Source organism: Lethenteron reissneri, chromosome 69 (assembly GCF_015708825.2).
Source record: "Lethenteron reissneri isolate LAM-NWPU_2019-01 chromosome 69, ASM1570882v1, whole genome shotgun sequence".
NCBI lineage: Eukaryota > Metazoa > Chordata > Hyperoartia > Petromyzontiformes > Petromyzontidae > Lethenteron > Lethenteron reissneri.
Genome location: NC_083847.1, coordinates 971,532 through 989,859, shown reverse-complemented (window position 1 = coordinate 989,859; position 18,328 = coordinate 971,532). Strand labels below are relative to the sequence as shown.

General features: G+C 46.0%; 1 protein-coding gene across 1 annotated transcript; it reads left to right on the top strand.

The window, feature by feature from the left end:
• Positions 1-603: 603 nt before the first annotated feature.
• Positions 604-17,201, top strand: LOC133360852 (pigment epithelium-derived factor-like). The gene is made up of 9 exons (XM_061579755.1): positions 604-738; positions 1,688-1,714; positions 4,367-4,393; positions 4,725-4,875; positions 9,253-9,408; positions 10,929-11,132; positions 12,252-12,394; positions 14,611-14,824; positions 16,104-17,201. The coding sequence occupies exons 1-9, from the start codon at positions 652-654 to the stop codon at positions 16,460-16,462; spliced, it is 1,368 nt and encodes a 455-aa protein (XP_061435739.1). The 5' UTR covers positions 604-651; the 3' UTR covers positions 16,463-17,201.
• The last annotated feature ends 1,127 nt before the right edge of the window (positions 17,202-18,328 follow it).

The window sequence follows — 18,328 nt, the reverse complement described above, 5'->3', positions numbered from 1 at the left end:
AAGAGACAAGACGTTGGGAAATGAGTGACAAACGGTGACTCACCAGTGACTCACGGCCTACCCGTACCCGTACCCGGCCGCACCAGGGTCGCAAACGGTTACCTGTACCCGTACCCGGCCGTGTACGAGTAGCCGGGTATCGGGTAGGGTACGGGTATTGGGTAGGGTACGGGTATCGGGTAGGGTACGGGTATCGGGTAGGGTACGGGTATCGGGTACCCGGTTGCGACCTCTGCTGCGAGGATGACCGGGTGTCGCACGATGCGTTATGCTCCTTGACGAGATGAGTACAACTTACCTCTTCAAGTTCAAGTTCATTTATTAGGTTTTGCCCTGTGAGCCATTCGGCTCTTGAATCGGGTGCAACCGCAACAAAAAAAAACATGAACAAAAAAACATCTTAAAGTGAATATATGACTGAGTGAAAACACCGTACACCAACGCTGTGTGCAAAAATCCCAGTGGGATGCAAGTCAAACAACCAACAACAACCACAAGACAACTTAGATTAAGGCCATCAGTCTTACTCTGTACTACAACAAACATGGCTAAACCAATACACTCAAACCAGGACAGTTACAATAACCCCGTCTCTCCCTGTGTCCCTCTGTCATCCCACGCCTTCCCTGTGTGTGTAGAGCGACCGTCACCATGGCTCGCCTCTCCCCTCTCTTCGTCTCACTCCTCATCGCCATTCTCTCCCTGGGAGTCGCGGACCATCACGGGCGCACAAAGCCGGTGAGTGAAGCATCGTGGGTCTGTGCCGAGCGGTTGTGATCTAACACGACCGATTGAGTCTATGGGTCTTTTTGTGAGTCTGTGGGTCTCTGTGTGAATCGACGAGTCTCTGTGTGAGTCTGTGGGTCTCTGTGTGATGAGTCTATGGGTCTCTGTGCGAGTCTATGGGTGTCTGTGTGAGTCTATGGGTCTCTGTGTGAGTCTGTGGGTCTCTGTGTGAGTCTGTGGGTCTGTGTGAGCCTGTGGGTCTCTGTGTGAGTCTATGGGTCTCTGTGCGAGTCTATGGATCTCTGTGCGAGTCTATGGGTCTCTGTGCGAGTCTATGGGTCTCTGTGTGAGTCTATGAAGAACAGGTCTGTCGGAAAGACAGCATCTGAATGGCTGTCAGTGAATGACGCTGTCTTTCCGACAGACCTGTTCTTCACCTGAGGACGGCTGCTTGCATTGTGGCCGAAACGTCGTGAGAATTGTATTTTATTATGTTTTATTTTTATTATTTTATTATTTCCCTTCTACGTGACTTTACCGAAAGAACCAAGAAGATGAATCCCTGCAGTCACGAAAGCTTTAAATCGAAAAATATTATTTATTGTTTTATCTTTTTATTATTTTATTATTTCCCTTCTACGTGATGACTTTACCGAAAGAACCAACAATATGAATCCCTGCTGCAGTCACGAAAGCTTTCAATCAAGATCTTAACACAGCTGTTTTGTTGCCAGAAAAAATGGGAAAACGTATCTTCAAGTTGTGTTTTAGTTTTTTACTCTGTTGTATTGTAAATGGCTTGATGTAAATCACGTCTCGCCCCCTTGCGAAAGAGGCAATGCATCATATGTCACAACGAGCCCGGTATTTCAGATCGTGGATAAATCGCAGATCCTATGACTTGCCTCACGATACCACTCCCTTCCCTTCTGCCCCCCCCCCCCCCCCCGTGACCTCACAGGCCGCCCCTCCCATCTCGGTGAAGCCGGTAAGAGGTCATGTCTGTTGCAAAGTGGATCCCGTCATAAGAACGTGGAGTTAACTTCACTCAGTTTAACACGTGTGAGGCTTTCGCGACCAATATGATTCATAATCAAGGTTTTTGGGTCAGATCGTGATATTTATAAATGTGTCGTAAACCTCCACCACCCGACACGGCCAAAGAGTAAAAAACGTGTCACGTTTTTTCAAACGACAAAATGATTCACTTCTTTAGCCCACCGGTGTGTTGAAGAGAGAATCAACAGCATTTTAAAATTGGAGTACTACCACCATTGCCATTTTGATAACACTGGTCAACACACTTTTTTGGCATAAGGTAATTCCAACGGTTTAAGGTAATTTTCGGGTGCTGATTCCAAATCTGGCATCAGTTTTTGTCTATCACATCAGGTTTTTGAGATATCAAATATTGCATTTTCAATAAAAACTGCAGAAAAAAATATTGAATAAATGTGGATATCTACATAAAATTATATTATAAACACACTATCCTAAAAATACAGCACCATATTTTAACACTAAAGCAGTCACTGACTCGCAACAACTTGCAATCATAAGTGACAGAGTTAATTTCGGGTAAAATCAATGGAAATGGGGTATGCCGATAGCATAAAAATTAGATGTGATAGAGCAAATCTGAGATCAGATTTGGAATCAGCACCCTGAAATTAGTCTAGAACAGCTGCAAAAGTCCAGGCCAGAAAAACATGTTTTTTTTTTGTTGACCAGTGTAATCAGCATCAACCATCATTAAATCACCACCACCACCATCAATTGTGATGCAGATCTTCACTGCATTCCCAGGTCGACGCTTCGATGTATAGTTGACCGAGATTTTCCCCCTGTAGCCCCCAGGCTATGGAACGCTCTTTCCACAAGATATCAGAGCATCTATAGAGTCCGTGGACATTTAAAAAAAAAATGAAACCGATGTTATACGCTTCCACAAGTCAAACGTTTAGTTCGTTGAGTAAATGGATTCTTAAAATGTATTTTGATTATTTTCATGCTTGCTGTGTCATGTGCAGCGCTTTGAGATCATTGTTGAAAATCCGGTATATAAGTCGAATTTATTCATTAGTTAACTCGCGAATTTGGATCTCTGAGGCTGTGAACATTTTAAAAATGCGTCTTAAAACCTATTCGTACGCTTCCGCTAATTAAACTTTAGGTTTATTTCGTAAATTTATTCTGAAGATCTATTTGTAATATCGTTAGTATTCTTTTGCCGAGTGTCTGCTGCCACTACTGTGTCCTGTGCAGCGCTTTGAGATCATTGTTGAAAAGCTACGATATAAATGTAATTATTCTTAAAAAAAGGAAACTGATTGCGAATAAAAAAAATTAAATCTAGGCTCACCAAGATCGTCATAAATGTGTTCGTTTGAACCTTTTAAGTTTTCCCGCTTTCCTTACCTCTGCCTCCAGATGATCTGCTCACATTCCAGGCAGTGTCGGTTATTGCCAACTCTCCCTCATCTCCTTTCCATAACACTTAATGTTATTTCCTGTAAATAGTTAAACATCATAAACGTGCAAAATAGTGATTAACAGAGTCTTAGGTTTTTTCGGTAAAGTCACGTAGGTAAAAAATAAAATAAATAATAGAAATAATAATAGTAGTTAGAAATAAAATAAAATAAAACGAATCACGACGTTTCGATCGCAACACAAGCGATCGTCATCAGGCAAAACTTCAAATCAAGAGGGAACACTTGTTTTTTTTTTATTAACGCGGATGCGAATTGAATATAACGCGATCGAGCGAACGGATCTAGCTCGCGCGAGTAGGAATAAGCGGTTTGTACGGCTGCCTCGGCATAACATCATCATCATCGTCATCGCACAAGATGGGATGCTGCTGGATTATTCTAAATGCTACCCACGCGCCTTAGTCTTTGCTCAGCCTGCGTACGCATCTCACGAGTTATCGCGGATTGTGCTTCACCACATATTCATTTTTCGATTTAAAGCTTTCGCGACTGCAGGGATTCATCGTCTTGGTTCTTTCGGTAAAGTCACGTAGAAGGGAAATAATAAAATAATACAAATAAAACATAATAAAACATATTCATTATTGTAAAGCAATTTTCCACAGATACGGACTGTATTTGTCAGATGTAATATTGTTTATAATATAGTTTTTTTTTGGGTTAGATCGCGTAAATATACAAAATGTGTCGTTAAAACCCGCCACCACCCGACACAACCAACTAGTAAGGGTTGTCAGTAAACAGAACGTGGCCAATTCGTCACTAGTACAGCACTAACCGGTGTGTTGGAAAGGCAGCTTAAATCTTCTTGCTGTAGTTTTCACACCTGATGATGATTGTTTGTGTTGCAATCGAAACGTCGTGAGCATTTTAATGATATTTTATTTTTCTTATTTTAGAATTTCCCTTCTACGTGACTTTACCGAGAGAACCAATAATATGAATCCCTGCAGTCACGAAAGCTTTAAATCGAAATTTAAAATGTTGTTGTATTCTAAATGGCTTTATGTAAATCAACGTCGCCCCTTGCGACAGAGGCAATGCATCATTTGTCGTAACGAGCCGGCGTTTGACCTCTTGGATAAATAGGGGATCCTACGACTCGCCTCACGATCCCACTCTTCCCTTCCCCCCCTCCCTCACAGGGTGCCCCTCCCGTCTCGGCGAAGCCGGTAAGAGGTCACGTCTGGAGGAAACTGCATCATGTCATGAAAATGTGGAGTTCAACTTTCACCACCATCAGCATCGCCATTTTGAGAATCAGATTCACCAACATTTAAAAAAAATCAACACCACCATCAATTTTGAACCCATCAGCATCACACTCATAACCATCATCATCATCATTTTTTTCAATCATCACCACCATCAAGTTTGAACCCATCATCACCACACTCATAGTGTTCACCATCACCACACTCATAACCTTCACCATCACCACTGCTCCCCGTTCCCCACACACTACGCCTCACAGTCCCCTCTCTCCCACTCTCACCCTCCCAGGCCATCTCTCCGTTCGCGCTGTCTCGCCTCGCGAGTTCCCAGGCGGACCTGGGCTTCCAACTCTTCCACAAACTGGGCGAGGCATCACCGGGCCAGAATATCCTCTTCTCGCCTCTCACCACCTCTGCGGCGCTCATGATGCTCCTAGCCGGTGAGAGGAGCTCCCGGCACGTTCAGTCCATCGCTGGATGAATGCCTCCCCCCAGACAGCGACGTCTCTAACATTCCGTTCAGCTCCTGCGCACGATCCGATCTCATCGACTCATTTCCATAACGGATGCGGCTCCTCGTAGTGTCCTTCCTATTTCTGCTGCCACTCTGTGAGGAGTCTCGACCATTGGACATGGTCAATTCTATCCATGACCAGTGCCGGATGATCCGAGTAGCAAAAGTAGCTAAATGCTTTCAAGATATCAATTCCGGTTCAGTGTTTCTGCACTTGCTCTATTACTATAGTACCATACCGCCTTCAACTTTTATGAACGACTGGGGCTTTTAAGGCTCGCGATTTGTCGTAATATCTGGCTGTATAGCAAATGAAAAAAATCCTTTACTATGCAAGTTTAAAATGTATGTGTTGGAAAATTCAAGTGTTTTTGTAATATTTAGGGCCTCTTTATAACATATGCTACAGGCCCGCACTAGCTTCATCCGGCACTGTCCATGACGTGTACTGCCCCAAGCACACTAATTACACTGGTCAACAATTTTTATTTTTTTCTGGCCTGGACTTTTGCAGCTGTGTTAGACTAATTTCAGGGTGCTGATTCCAAATCTGGTGTCAGATTTGCTCTATCACATCTCATTTTTATGCTATCGGCATACCCCATTTTAATTGATTTTACCCGAAATTAACTCTGTCACTTAAGATTGCAAGTTGTTGCGAGTCAGTGACTGCTTTCGTATTAAAATATGGTGCTGTATTTTTAGGATAGTGTGTTTATAATATAATTTAATGTAGATATCCACATTTATTTAATATTTTTCTTCTGAAGTTTTATTGAAAATGCAATATTTGATATCTCAAAAACCTGATGTGATAGACAAAAACTGATGCCAGATTTGGAATGAGCACCCCAAAATTACCTTCAAACCCTTGGAATAACTTATGCCAGAAAAAGTATGTTGACCAGTGTTGTTCTTAACAGTGAATATAATCTCTCTAACTTGCGTGCTATTTCTAATCTACGAGTTCCAGTTTTCTGTCTCGTAATTCTATCAAAATCACTCCACACTTAGTCACAGCTTGTTTCACTTTTCTTGTCGATGTTCACGTTTCTTACTGTGACGTCGGTTCGTTTCTCACCCTGCATTCTGTTCCGCTTTGCAAAGGAACCGAACACGCTCTCAGCCACCAATCTTCGTTCATGATTTTGATCTTGGTCCACCTGCAAGTTGGACGTAGATTCGTATACGCAGCATGCGCGTTCTCCAGTTGTATTGCTATGACACATACGTTTGCCCTTCCAGACTGATGAGATTGCAACCAGACTGGACCCTACACATTTTGTTTTTTTAAATAGACATCGCCCCAGAGCTCTGGTATGATACAGAGAAAAAAAGACGCTGCGTTGGCCCGTGATGACTTCCACAGGATCGAGAGATGGATTTGTGCACTTCCCCATGAGAACCTGCAGACAACATGTGCACACTCCCACCACAGCACGTGCACACAGCAGGCAGAACGTGCACACTCCACCACAGCACGTGTACACTCCCACCACAGCACGTGTACACTCCACCACAGCACGTGTACACTCCCACCACAGCACGTGCACACAGCAGGCAGAACGTGCACACTCCACCACAGCACGTGCACACTCCCACCACAGCACGTGTACACTCCCACCACAGCACGTGTACACTCCCACCACAGCACGTGTACACTCCCACCACAGCACGTGTACACTCCCACCACAACACGTGTACACTCCACCACAGCACGTGTACACTCCCACCACAGCACGTGCACACAGCAGGCAGAACGTGCACACTCCACCACAGCACGTGCACACTCCCACCACAGCACGTGTACACTCCAACCACAGCACGTGCACACAGCAGGCAGAACGTGCACACTCCCACCACAGCACGTGTACACTCCCACCACAGCACGTGTACACTCCAACCACAGCACGTGTACACTGCAGACAACACGTGCACACTCCAACCACAGCACGTGCACACAGCAGGCAGAACGTGCACACTCCAACCACAGCACGTGCACACAGCAGGCAGAACGTGCACACTCCACCACAGCACGTGTACACTCCCACCACAGCACGTGCACACTCCCACCACAGCACGTGCACACTCCCACCACAGCACGTGCACACTCCCACCACAGCACGTGTACACTCCAACCACAGCACGTGCACACAGCAGACAACACGTGCACACTGGGACCTCCACGAATGCACAGCGCGCCACGTCTTCACGTCCATACGGCACACAGCCGTTGCAATGCGGGCACACAAAATGCGTTCTTTTATTTGTGTGTCTCCCTTGTGATGGGACTTTGTAGGATGAACGTTGAGATTTACAGTGAGGGAAAAAAGTATTTGATCCCCTGCTGATTTTGTACGTTTGCCCACTGACAAAGAAATGATCAGTCTATAGTTTTAATGGTAGGTTTATTTGAACAGTGAGAGACAGAATAGCAACAACAAAAAATCCGGAAAAACGCATGTCAAAAATGTTATACATTGATTTGCATTTTAATGAGGGAAATAAGTATTTGACCCTTCTGCAAAACATGACTTAGTACTTGGTGGCAAAACCCTTGCTGGCAATCACAGAGGTCAGACGTTTCTTGTAGTTGGCCACCAGGTTTGCACACATCTCATTAAAATGCACATCAATTTATAAGGTGATAAGGGGTTGACAGGTACGTGACTGGACCATCCTGAACGAGATCATCTTACACTCCACAAATGAGTAAGTTGCGCGAATTAGGAAATATACTTAATTTCTTTCACAATTTTAAACGGAGGGGGGTCTTATTTAGGTCGTCCATTAGGCATATCGTGCCACGCGCATTCATAATTATTGAGTGAACTTGGAATTTACATTTGTAAATGACAACAAGAAAAACTCCATCGCAACAGAAAAAAAAATGATACAGGCTGGAAAACCAATATTCACAAATGTCAACTGTTGTTTCCTTTAGGCAAGTGATATCGGGGTTTTCATTCGTATAAAGTTAAGTCATCTCTATATATGGGCTCCCAGTGGAATTCTGTAAGAGTGAATAATGAGACACTGGCCTTTTGCCGGTCCAAGGACGGGTGTATTGCAGTAAATCTGAAACTTGCAAGCGAAAAGCAGACCGCGATGTGATATTCATTTAAAGGTTATAATCCATTGTTCATCACGACGTCCTTTTTACTTTGATGTCTCAACAGCGTGACGGAGATCGCGTGACGTGAGGGTTCTGCCTTTGTAGTGAGGGTTGTAAGTTAATGCTGAGGAGGGGGGAGGAGGCACCTCGCCCCCCTCCCATGTGGAGTGACGTAAGCCGCTAATTATTATTAATGGAGGAAGGGGGGTGTCCATTTGGAGGACGTCACCTGTTCATGATTATTAATGATGGGGGCTGGTCGATGTGGATTGACGTCACCCGCTCATGATTATTAATGAGGGGGGCGGGAGGGTCCATGTGGAGGATGATAACACTGGTCAACACACTTTTTCTGGCATAAGGTATTCCAACTGGTTCAAGGTAATTTTGGGGTGCTGATTCCAAATCTGGCATCAGTTTTTGTCCATCACATCAGGTTTTTGAGATATAAAATATTGCATTTTCAATAAAAACTGCAGAAGAAAAATATGAAATAAATGTGGATATCTAAATAAAATGATATTATAAACACACTATCCTAAAAATACAGCACCATATTTTAACACTAAAGCAGTCACTGACTCGCAACAACTTGCAATCATAAGTGACAGAGTTAATTTCGGGTAAAATCAATGAAAATGGGGTATGCCGATAGCATAAAAATGAGATTTGATAGAGCAAATCTGAGATCAGATTTGGAATCAGCACCCTGAAATTAGTCTAACACAACTGCAAAAGTCCGGGCCAGATTTTTTTTTCATTGACCAGTGGTATTAACGAGGGGGGCTGGTCGACGTGGAGTGACGTCACGCGCAGGACACACGGACATTCATGACTCATTATTGTAGTAAATTGCCCTGATGGGTCCTAGTGAAGATGCATTCTGCCGACAGCTCTGTGTTTATTTCACTGCCTGTTGGGTGGCCACATTTTCTGAACTCCATGAGTCAGGGGTTCTAAAATACAAACATGGGCACGCATTAAGTTGTTTTGAGCTGCTGGTCTGGACATGGCTGAGTGCTTTTTGGACATGCAACGTGCATCTTTGTGTTTTGTTAAATGAACTCGTGCTGGTTAATTGTTTTGGCTCACATTTAATTTGAGCCCCACTCTGCAACCATCGTTATTGTGAAACTAATCCCCAAACTCTCTCTTCCCGTCTCGTGCTGCTCACTCTGAGCCTCTTAGGCACGGCCCATCAGACAGAGACTCAGCTCACCAACGCCCTGCGTCTACAATTCCTCCGTGACCCGAATCCCCAGGCCTCTTTCCAAGCTCTGGTTTCCAAACTGCATCATGGCCATGACAGCACCAACATCGCTGCCCGCATCTTCACCGCCAAAGGTTAGTGATGATGTGGGAATCGCTTACAAAGTCCAGGAGGTTCGGGGGCTCAGAGCCACTGAGCCTGCACCGCCGACATCCTGCGTTATAATCTGGGTATTCAGCCTCCTGTGACTAAACTGTGTTCTCGATCGTAGCGAGTTGAAGGTCACAACCTCGTCTCCAATGTCTCGCATAGATATAATACTCACAAATGACGAGAAGGGTGAGTGACTGCCAGAGGTCGCAAACGGGTTTTGATTCATTACCCGTACCCGTACCCGGCCGCACCAAGGTCGCAAATGGGTACCTGTACCCGTACCCGGCCGTACCCGTACCCTACCCATACCCGGCCGGGTACGGGTAGGGTACAGGATGAAGCCATGTTGCAGGCGTGGGTGGGTTGATTCTAGGAACTTGAATTGGGAGAAGAGACAAGACGTTGGGAAATGAGTGACAAATGGTTACTCACCGGTGACTCACGGACTACCCGTACCCGGCCGCACCAGGGTCGCAAACGGGTACCCGTACCCGGCCGGGTACGGGTAGCCGGGTATCGGGTCGGGTACGGATATCGGGTACCAGGTTGCGACCTCTGGTGACTGCTGTAATTAATTTAGAAAAATGTTCTAAAAGGGCTTAGAGAGCTCAGATGTAGCACAAATGTAGTGGAGTCCATCCTTGCAAAGCCAAAAATCTTGGAAACTAAATCTTTAACATTTGTCTCTTTTTTACTTCGGCTATGAATTTTTTCCCCCTGAATCTAACATTCGTCTAAATATGTTTTTCTAAGGGGGTGAAGAGTTAATCCTCTAGAAAGAACCAATAGAAAGCAGAAGCCTGCTTCTGATTACTCTTATATTATTTGGCCATTGTTGAATCCACTGATGTATGAGTCCTCTCAATGCAGTGTTGGCCCCATGGGCGGTTGCTGGATAGTTAACACTTCACCATTCAGGCAAGTTCAGATATCACTCACAACTGATGTTAGCTGTGACAGGGATTCAAACTCAACTCGCAGGGTTCGTAACACAGTGCACTAACCACTGTGCTACAGCTCTCCATGGACATTGTATGTTCATGTAAGACACGTGAACATTTATAATTGCTCAGAGATAATGGCAGTGGCTCATAAATCCAGAACGAGATCCAATTTTGATTTAAAGCTTTCATGACTGCAGGGATTCATATTCTTGGTTCTTTCGGCAAAGTCACGTAGAAGGGAAACAATAAAATAATAATAATATGTAACAATAAAATTCTCAAGACGTTTCGACTGCAACACAAGCAATCATCATCAGGTGTGAAAACACAGCAAGAAAATTTGAATAAAGTGGCGGTTTTTCTTAACGTTAGCATCACTGACAGCGCTTTCGGCAGTTGTTCAGATGGACGAGTCCATGACTTTACCAAAAGAACCAAGAATATGAGATGAAATTTCTTCTCGTCCAGAGTTTTAATCAAAGTCCATCTAGAACATGGGCACTCACTTTACAGGTTTGATTTGCCTTGTTGTTTCTCGATCAAAAATTTTCCACCAGATGCCAAAATCAAGCAGCAATTTCTCGACGCGGTGGAGAAGTACCACAAAGCCAAACCGCAGAACTTGATCGGGAACGTGAAGGAAGACGTGGCACTGATAAATAAGTGGGTGGCCAAAAAGACGGAAGGACACATCCCAGACCTCATCAAAGAGCTTCCCGCCGATCTGCAGCTCTTTATTGTGAGCGCCATTTTCTTCAAGGGTAAGGCAGACCGAGGAACAAAAGGAACGCCTTGGCTATCATAAACCACGAGCACAGCCTGAGATGACAAAATGGCCGCCTTGGCTATCATAACCCACGAGCACAGCCTGAGATGGTAAAATGGCCGCCTTGGCTATCATATCCCACGAGTACAGCCTGAGATGACAAAATGGCCGCCTTGGCTATCATAACCCACGAGCACAGCCTGAGATGACAAAATGGCCGCTTTGGCTATCATAACCCACGAGCACAGCCTGAGATGACAAAATGGCCGCCTTGGCTATCATAACCCACGAGTACAGCCTGAGATGATAAAATGGCCGCCTTGGCTATCATAAACCACAAGCACAGCCCGAGATGACAAAATGGCCGCCTTGGCTATCATAAACCACAAGCACAGCCCGAGATGACAAAATGGCCGCCTTTGCTATCATAAATCACAAGCACAGCCTGAGATGACAAAATGGCCGCCTTGGCTATCATAAACCACGAGCACAGCCCGAAATGACAAGACAAACACACACACACAGGGGAACACATGCACACATGCAAGACAAAGATCCCCTGTATATCCTTCACAGGTTGTTGGGGAAAGTGTTGTTAGCGAGCACCGATCAAAGCCGGCACAGCACACAAGGGGGTGGGTGGACAGCAGCATGCCCAACAGCCTTTGTTTCTCAAATGTACATTTCCACACATCGCACTAGGTACTCATTTGAAGCTGAGTCGGGAGGCCCAAAACCCATTGAGATAATCGTCACTGGTTTTGGTCGTGAGCGGGAATCAAACTTGGATCGCTAACCATTGCACTATGGCTCCCCACAAACAGACACACGGTGGGATATACACACACACGTGCACGAGGCTGACTCATTAAATGTCGAGGAGGATCGCTCCGCTGAACAAAATAGTTCCGCAGTTCAGTTTGCCTGTGCGAGTTCGCGCTTTGTCACCGTTAAAAATATATATATATTTCTAATGGAAGCTGGTTCGTCAGTGCAGACGATCGTAAGTCGGGTGTTTGTAAGTCGAGGCCTGTCTGTATACATAACTCCACGGATTGACCTGGTCCCCCCCCCCTCGACCCCACCCCCCTTTACCACTCTCTTACCTGGACAGGTAAGTGGCTGAATCCTTTCCAGGTTGAGTCTACGAGTCCGAGGCCGTTCCACCTGAGTCCAACCAACGAGACGCAGGTCCCCACCATGTTTGCCAGTGATTACCCCGTGAAGAAGGGGAGACACCCCAGCCTGCCAGTCACGGTCTGAGACACTCGCAAACACACGCACACGCGCACACACGTACATTACGCTTTGAAATGTACAGATTACTTTTCAAGTGGGGGTGCCATTCCATTAACTATCGTTATAATTTGACAGTACTGTACACTTGTTTTAAATGTTTCTTTCTTGCTAAATGTGTTGTGTTTTATATCGTATTTAGAAAAAAGTATGCAACGTGTGACTATCGTTTATTTATATACAACGTGTGTGAGAGGGAGAGAGAGAGATGGCGAATGAAAAAGGACAAGGGAGTGAAATAACCCTCTATACACAAAGATGCCGCAACATAGACTGAGGAAGAGAAAGGCACTCCGTGTATCACAGCTCACACGAGTACAGCAGAACGAGTACTCTAGTACTACAGTAATAGTACTATGGTATTACAGTACCAGCTCCTAGTATCACTAACCAATGCTGCCAACACCCACGTCGTTTGTCACTCACTAGACTCGCAATGTAGTGAGTAGTCAGTTCGTCCCATGCTAGCGAGTACTCAGTCTGTCTCGCGCTATACTCACGCGAAGTGACAAACGTTCCATAGAAAGCAAAACCGCGTTCAAGGGAAAACACGTCTTGTGAACGCCACGCGTTAAGGGGGGACTTGCCTTCTAGAATTTTCCTGGGATAAGGAAGCGTAATTACTATCATAAAAACTTAGACTAAGTGAGACTTTCTGGCTGAACGAGTGTAGTAAGAATAATGGGAAAAGATTAAGATCACCCGTATAGCCTTTAACAAACTGCTCGGACAAGTGCTGTTAGTTAGCACCTATGAAGGCCGGCATGGCACAGGAGGCAGTTGTTGGTCAACACCACGCTCAGCCATCCTTTGTCTCCCTTGCGGCATTGTTTACACACTGCACCAGATACTCATTTGAAGCTGGGTGGACTTAGGGAATGCCCGGGACCTCTTCAGATACTCGTCAATGGTATTGGCGGCAGTGAGCGGGAATTGAACTTCGATCGGCGGTTTCGTCGCACGGCATAGCGCGAACCGTTACACTACTGCTCCCATAACCCACCACCACTCACGACACAATCACCAACATTTCTCACCCAACCACCAGCATACCATCTACATTCTACAACCTACGCAGCCACCACCACCAACTACAACCCATTACCGCTCCCCACAACGACAACCCACTACCGCTCCCCACAAACGCACGTATACACACACACGCACACGAACAGAAGAGATCTTACTAATAGGGGGTTTCCCCTTTTTTCTGGCAACAAAACGGACACCTTTTGCAAGGAATCATGCTTACATTAACCACTATACTTGCAGTCAAATGCAAACAAAAACAATACTCTGATAATTTATGCATTGTCTTTGAAACTGATTGCCTGTGTAGGGGTGATACGTGCTGGCAGTAGGGATCGTGGGGCAGCGCGTGGTGATTGGTTGTGTAGTGGTGACGCGCGCTGACAGTGATGGATCGTGTGGCAGCGCGTGGTGATTGGTTGTGTGCGCTGACACGAGCTGGGAAAAGGGATCATGTGGCAGCGCGTGGTGATTGGTCAACTAGGGTGGGTGCTCACATCGAGGTCCACATAGGCTCCGTCTCCCCGGGAGCGGAGGACTATAAAAGGCGATGCGCGCGGGCGCTCGGGGAGTTGGTGACCAGTGAAGACGGAAGACGGAGGAGGAAGAGATAGGGCCCTGAGACCCCTAGTCCCGCTGTCCTTGAAAGGGCCGGGACCCTGTGTGGCTCAGAGGCGGGACCTTGGGACCCGGGGCCGGACGTCCGTGTGAGGGCCGGGCCACGGGACCCAGTGGTCGTGACCCATACCCAAGCTGGGGTGGGTCTGTAGGTTCCCCTGGAAGCTATGGGGCTGGAGAGCCCGGGTGTGTGTAGCCGGGTGGAACGCGTAGCGTGAGCTGTAGTGACCACACGTGTTATTGTGGAAAAGACAAGTGTTAATAAAGTGTGCTACCCGTCAAGTGGTCTCCCACCGTAATTTACAATATTACACCTGCATAAATGATCAGAGTATTGTTTTTTGTTTGCATTTGACTGCAAGTATTGTGGTTAATGTAAGCATGATTCCTTGCAAAAGGTGTCAATTTTGTTGCCAGAAAAAAGGGGAAAAACCCTATTAGTATATTTGGGTACTGGCAAAGGAGTTCCCATGAAAGAAGAGATATTTTCAACGTCTCACCGGCGAGTCTCATCCCCCCCAAACCCCCAGGTCGCCCAAATCCAGTTCCAGGGCAACACGAGTCTGCTGCTGTTCGTCCCTGACGCGGTGAGCACCAACCTGTCCGCGCTGGAGTCGTCGCTCTCCTCCCAGCTCGTGACCACGCTGGTGGAGGAGACGCTGGTGCAGAAGAAGATCAATTTGCAGCTGCCGCTCATTTCCTTGGACGTCGAGAGCAACCTCAAGCAGACGCTGACGGACATCGGTGAGGTTTTGGGATTGAGATTTTTTCAAACCTGAATCCGGGTGGTTTTCTTTTTTACAGCCTCTGCCAGATCGCAAACCGTCACGCAAAACTCCGATCCATCCTCCCAGCAGCAGCAGCATTTTTTGGCGAACCATTGAACAAAGACCGGTCACTGCATCCGGCGCTTTCAGATGCGCTGCTTCTGCCGCCGTCTGGAACGCTCTTCCTTATGACATTAGGAAGCTACTAGAGCTGTGCACTTTTAAGTCATCTACATTTAAATCTAATTTCTTTAGAACCGCTTTTCGTGTTTGAGAGAGCTTTCTTTTGAGCCTCGTGTCAAACGGTGTTAGACACCGTCTCTGGTGTGGACCAATTAGTTTCAAGGACAACGCATTTATTACACTGGTCAACACAGTTTTTCTGGCATAGGGTATTCCAACGGTTTTAAGGTGATTTTGGGGTGCTGAAATCAAATCTGGCATCAGTTTTTGTCTATCACATCAGTTTTTTGAGATATCAAATATTGCATATTCAATAAAAACTGTAGAATAAAAATATTAAATAAATGTGGATATCTACATAAAATTATATTATAAACACACTATCCTAAAAATACAGCACCATATTTAACACTAAAACAGTCACTGACTCGCAACAACTTGCAATCATAAGTGACAGAGTTAATTTTGGGTAAAATCAATGAAAATGGGGTATGCCAATTGCATAAAATGAGATGTGATAGAGCAAATCTGAGATCAGATTTGGAATCAGCACCCTGAAATTAGTCTAAAACAGCTGCAAAAGTCCAGGCCAGAATTATTATTTTTTGTTGACCAGTGTTATCAGAGTGTATTTTTTGTTTGCATTCTGACCACAAGTATTGTGGTTAATGCAGACATGATTCCTTGTAAAAAGTTTCAGCTTGTTGATTTATTATCTTAACACCTGTTTTGTTGCCAAAAAAGGGGAAAAACCTATTATCAATTGAGGTACTGGCAAAGGAGGTCCCATGATGGACCCTCAATTGTTTTCTTAAAACGTATGCCCCCTTTTCCCGTCTTTACGAATCTGTCTTCACTCAAATGCTCTTGCAAAGAACGCTGTTTGAGCGAAGACACGCCCGTAACGAACTGAATAAAGGGGGGAAGATATGGGATAAGTAGGTGAGGGGAAAACCTTAGACAAAGACTGGAGGTGTAGATGATGATAATGATGAAAAAGAATCCTCAATTCTTCCCTGAAAGCTTCTGACCCCTCTCTGTGTGCCTCCTCCTCCCTCCCACCCATGACCCAGGTCTTGGAGATCTCTTCAATGCTCCGGACCTCAGCAAGATCTCGGACACTCCTATCCGTGTCTCCAAGGTCATCCACCGTGCCACCATGACCCTGAACGAGGAGGGAGTCAAGGCCGCGGCCGCCACGGGGATAATGATCAGTCTCACGTCCGCCCGGCTTCCCGAGGAGCTGAAGGTGGACAGACCGTTCGTCTTCCTCATCAGAGACGACGAGACGGGGGCTCTGCTCTTCGCAGGAAGGGTCACGAACCCCCCTCCCGTGCCCGAGAAGAAGAAGAAACACGGGGATACCTCCTCATCCGAGGAGCATGGCAAGGAGGGAAAGCGAGGGAAGGAGGGAAATAAGCATCATCATTAGAAAGTGAGAAATAATTGCGGTCAGACGGGATAATTTTTCTAGATTTGAAGCTTTCGTGACTGCAAGGATTCATATTCTTAGGTTTTTTCCGTAAAGTCACGTGGGCAAAAAATTAAAATTAAAATTAATAAAAGTAAAATAAAAATAAAATAAAAATCACGACGTTTCGGAGGCAACACAAGCTTCCGTCTTCAGGTGGAACCGTCACAGCAACGATTGCTGCATCAAGTAATTTTTTACCTACGTGACTTTACCGAAAAAAACCTAAGAATATAATTTTTCGTGTGTTTTGGTCTACACGGTTTCCGCTCACTGCCGAGTCACTACGTCCGGTTCGTAATTGAGTCGGTTTTGGATTTGCCTCGTTCTCGCCGGATTAATCAGTCGCCTCCCCACCTCAAAGCAAATCAGACGGTGAACAAACTGCACTCTCCTGATGATCGGAGTGACGGTTCGCGCTATCTACATCACGCCGGCCATGTTTTACCGACCATCGGGCTCGTGCGGGCATGCATCCTCATTTGTATTCGAGTGCGGGAGGACTGGTCAAGGTAGAAAGATGGGACTGTGGTAGTTCGCAAGCATTCGAGAAACCCTGTCGCCGTGGTCGCAAACTGATGTCGAAAATGTCATGTGGTGGTGTCCTTGCATTTGATCCTGACACCAAGATGCGTGTGTCTGCTGATAAGTCCACAGAGGCGCTGTTTCATCGGGAGCAATAAACATGAGCCCTACTTGTTCCCTTGTTTGTGCGTGGAGCAGGAGGGGATCCTGAACGATCCAGGGTGTCATGGTGGCTAATATTGTCAATTACATCGCCTGGTATAGCTTAACCCAGCTTAAATATACGCTGCCAAGCTTGGTGGTGTTCATTCAGACGCTGTCTTTCCGACAGACCTGTTCTTCACCTGAGGACGGCTGCTTGCGTTATGGCTGAAACGTCGTGAGAATTATCTTATTATGTTTAATTTTTATTATTTTATTATTTCCCTTCTAAGTGACTTTACCGAAAGAACCAAGAAGATGGTATACAGGAGGTCGCGGGGTTCGACGCAGACCCTGATGACTGCTCTCTGTTTGGAGTTTGCGTGTTCTCTCTCCCCGTGGTCGCATGGATTTTTCTCGGGGCCTCCGGTTTCCCCTCCAAATTTAGACAAGTGTGTTTTAGAGTTATTTGGCTGATTTACATTTCCACGTGATATGCCACTTCGTTGGGTTATCATTTGTGATTGCCAGGTCACTTCTGAAAAAGGGCTAAATAGCTCAGGGGGCCTTACCCGGTAACATAATAATCGTAATAAATACATTTTCGAAACTTGCTCCATTATTGAAATTTGCTATGTGGGGCATTGGAATCAATAACCAGCAGATTCCCAGGGAAGTCTGGAAACAATTCGACAGGACAGTAAATAAATACACAGCTCACCCTGCCCAACCAGCCTACACACCAGAGGTCGCAAACGGGTTTTGATTCCTTACCTGTACCCGTACCCGGCCGCACCAGGGTCGCAAACGGGTACCCGTTTGCGACCCTGGTGCGGCCGGGTACGGGTAGGCCGTGAGTTACTGGTGAGTCACCGTTTGTCACTCATTTCCCAACGTCTTGTCTCTTCTCACAATTCAAGTTCCTAGAATCAACTCACCCGGACCTGCAACATGGCTTCATCCCAGAGGTCACAATCTGGTACCCGTACCCGTACCCTACCCGATACCGGTACGGGTAGCCGGGTCTTGCGCACAAACACATCCACGTCTACGTCTACTTACACCTCGTGCTCTCTTTTAGCCCGCCCCCCCTCCCAATACGTTCCATTCATTGGCTACCACATTCTGATAAGCTCCCCCCCCCTCTCCTCCCCCTTAACT

Excerpts from the sequence above, each read along its gene's own strand:
- LOC133360852 (XM_061579755.1), top strand. The coding sequence starts at position 652 with ATGGCTCGCCTCTCCCCTCTCTTCGTCTCACTCCTCATCGCCATTCTC. Across the intron at positions 739-1,687 it reads ATCACGGGCGCACAAAGCCG|GCCGCCCCTCCCATCTCGGT; the intron begins GTGAGTGAAGCA and ends GTGACCTCACAG. Across the intron at positions 9,409-10,928 it reads CCGCATCTTCACCGCCAAAG|ATGCCAAAATCAAGCAGCAA; the intron begins GTTAGTGATGAT and ends ATTTTCCACCAG.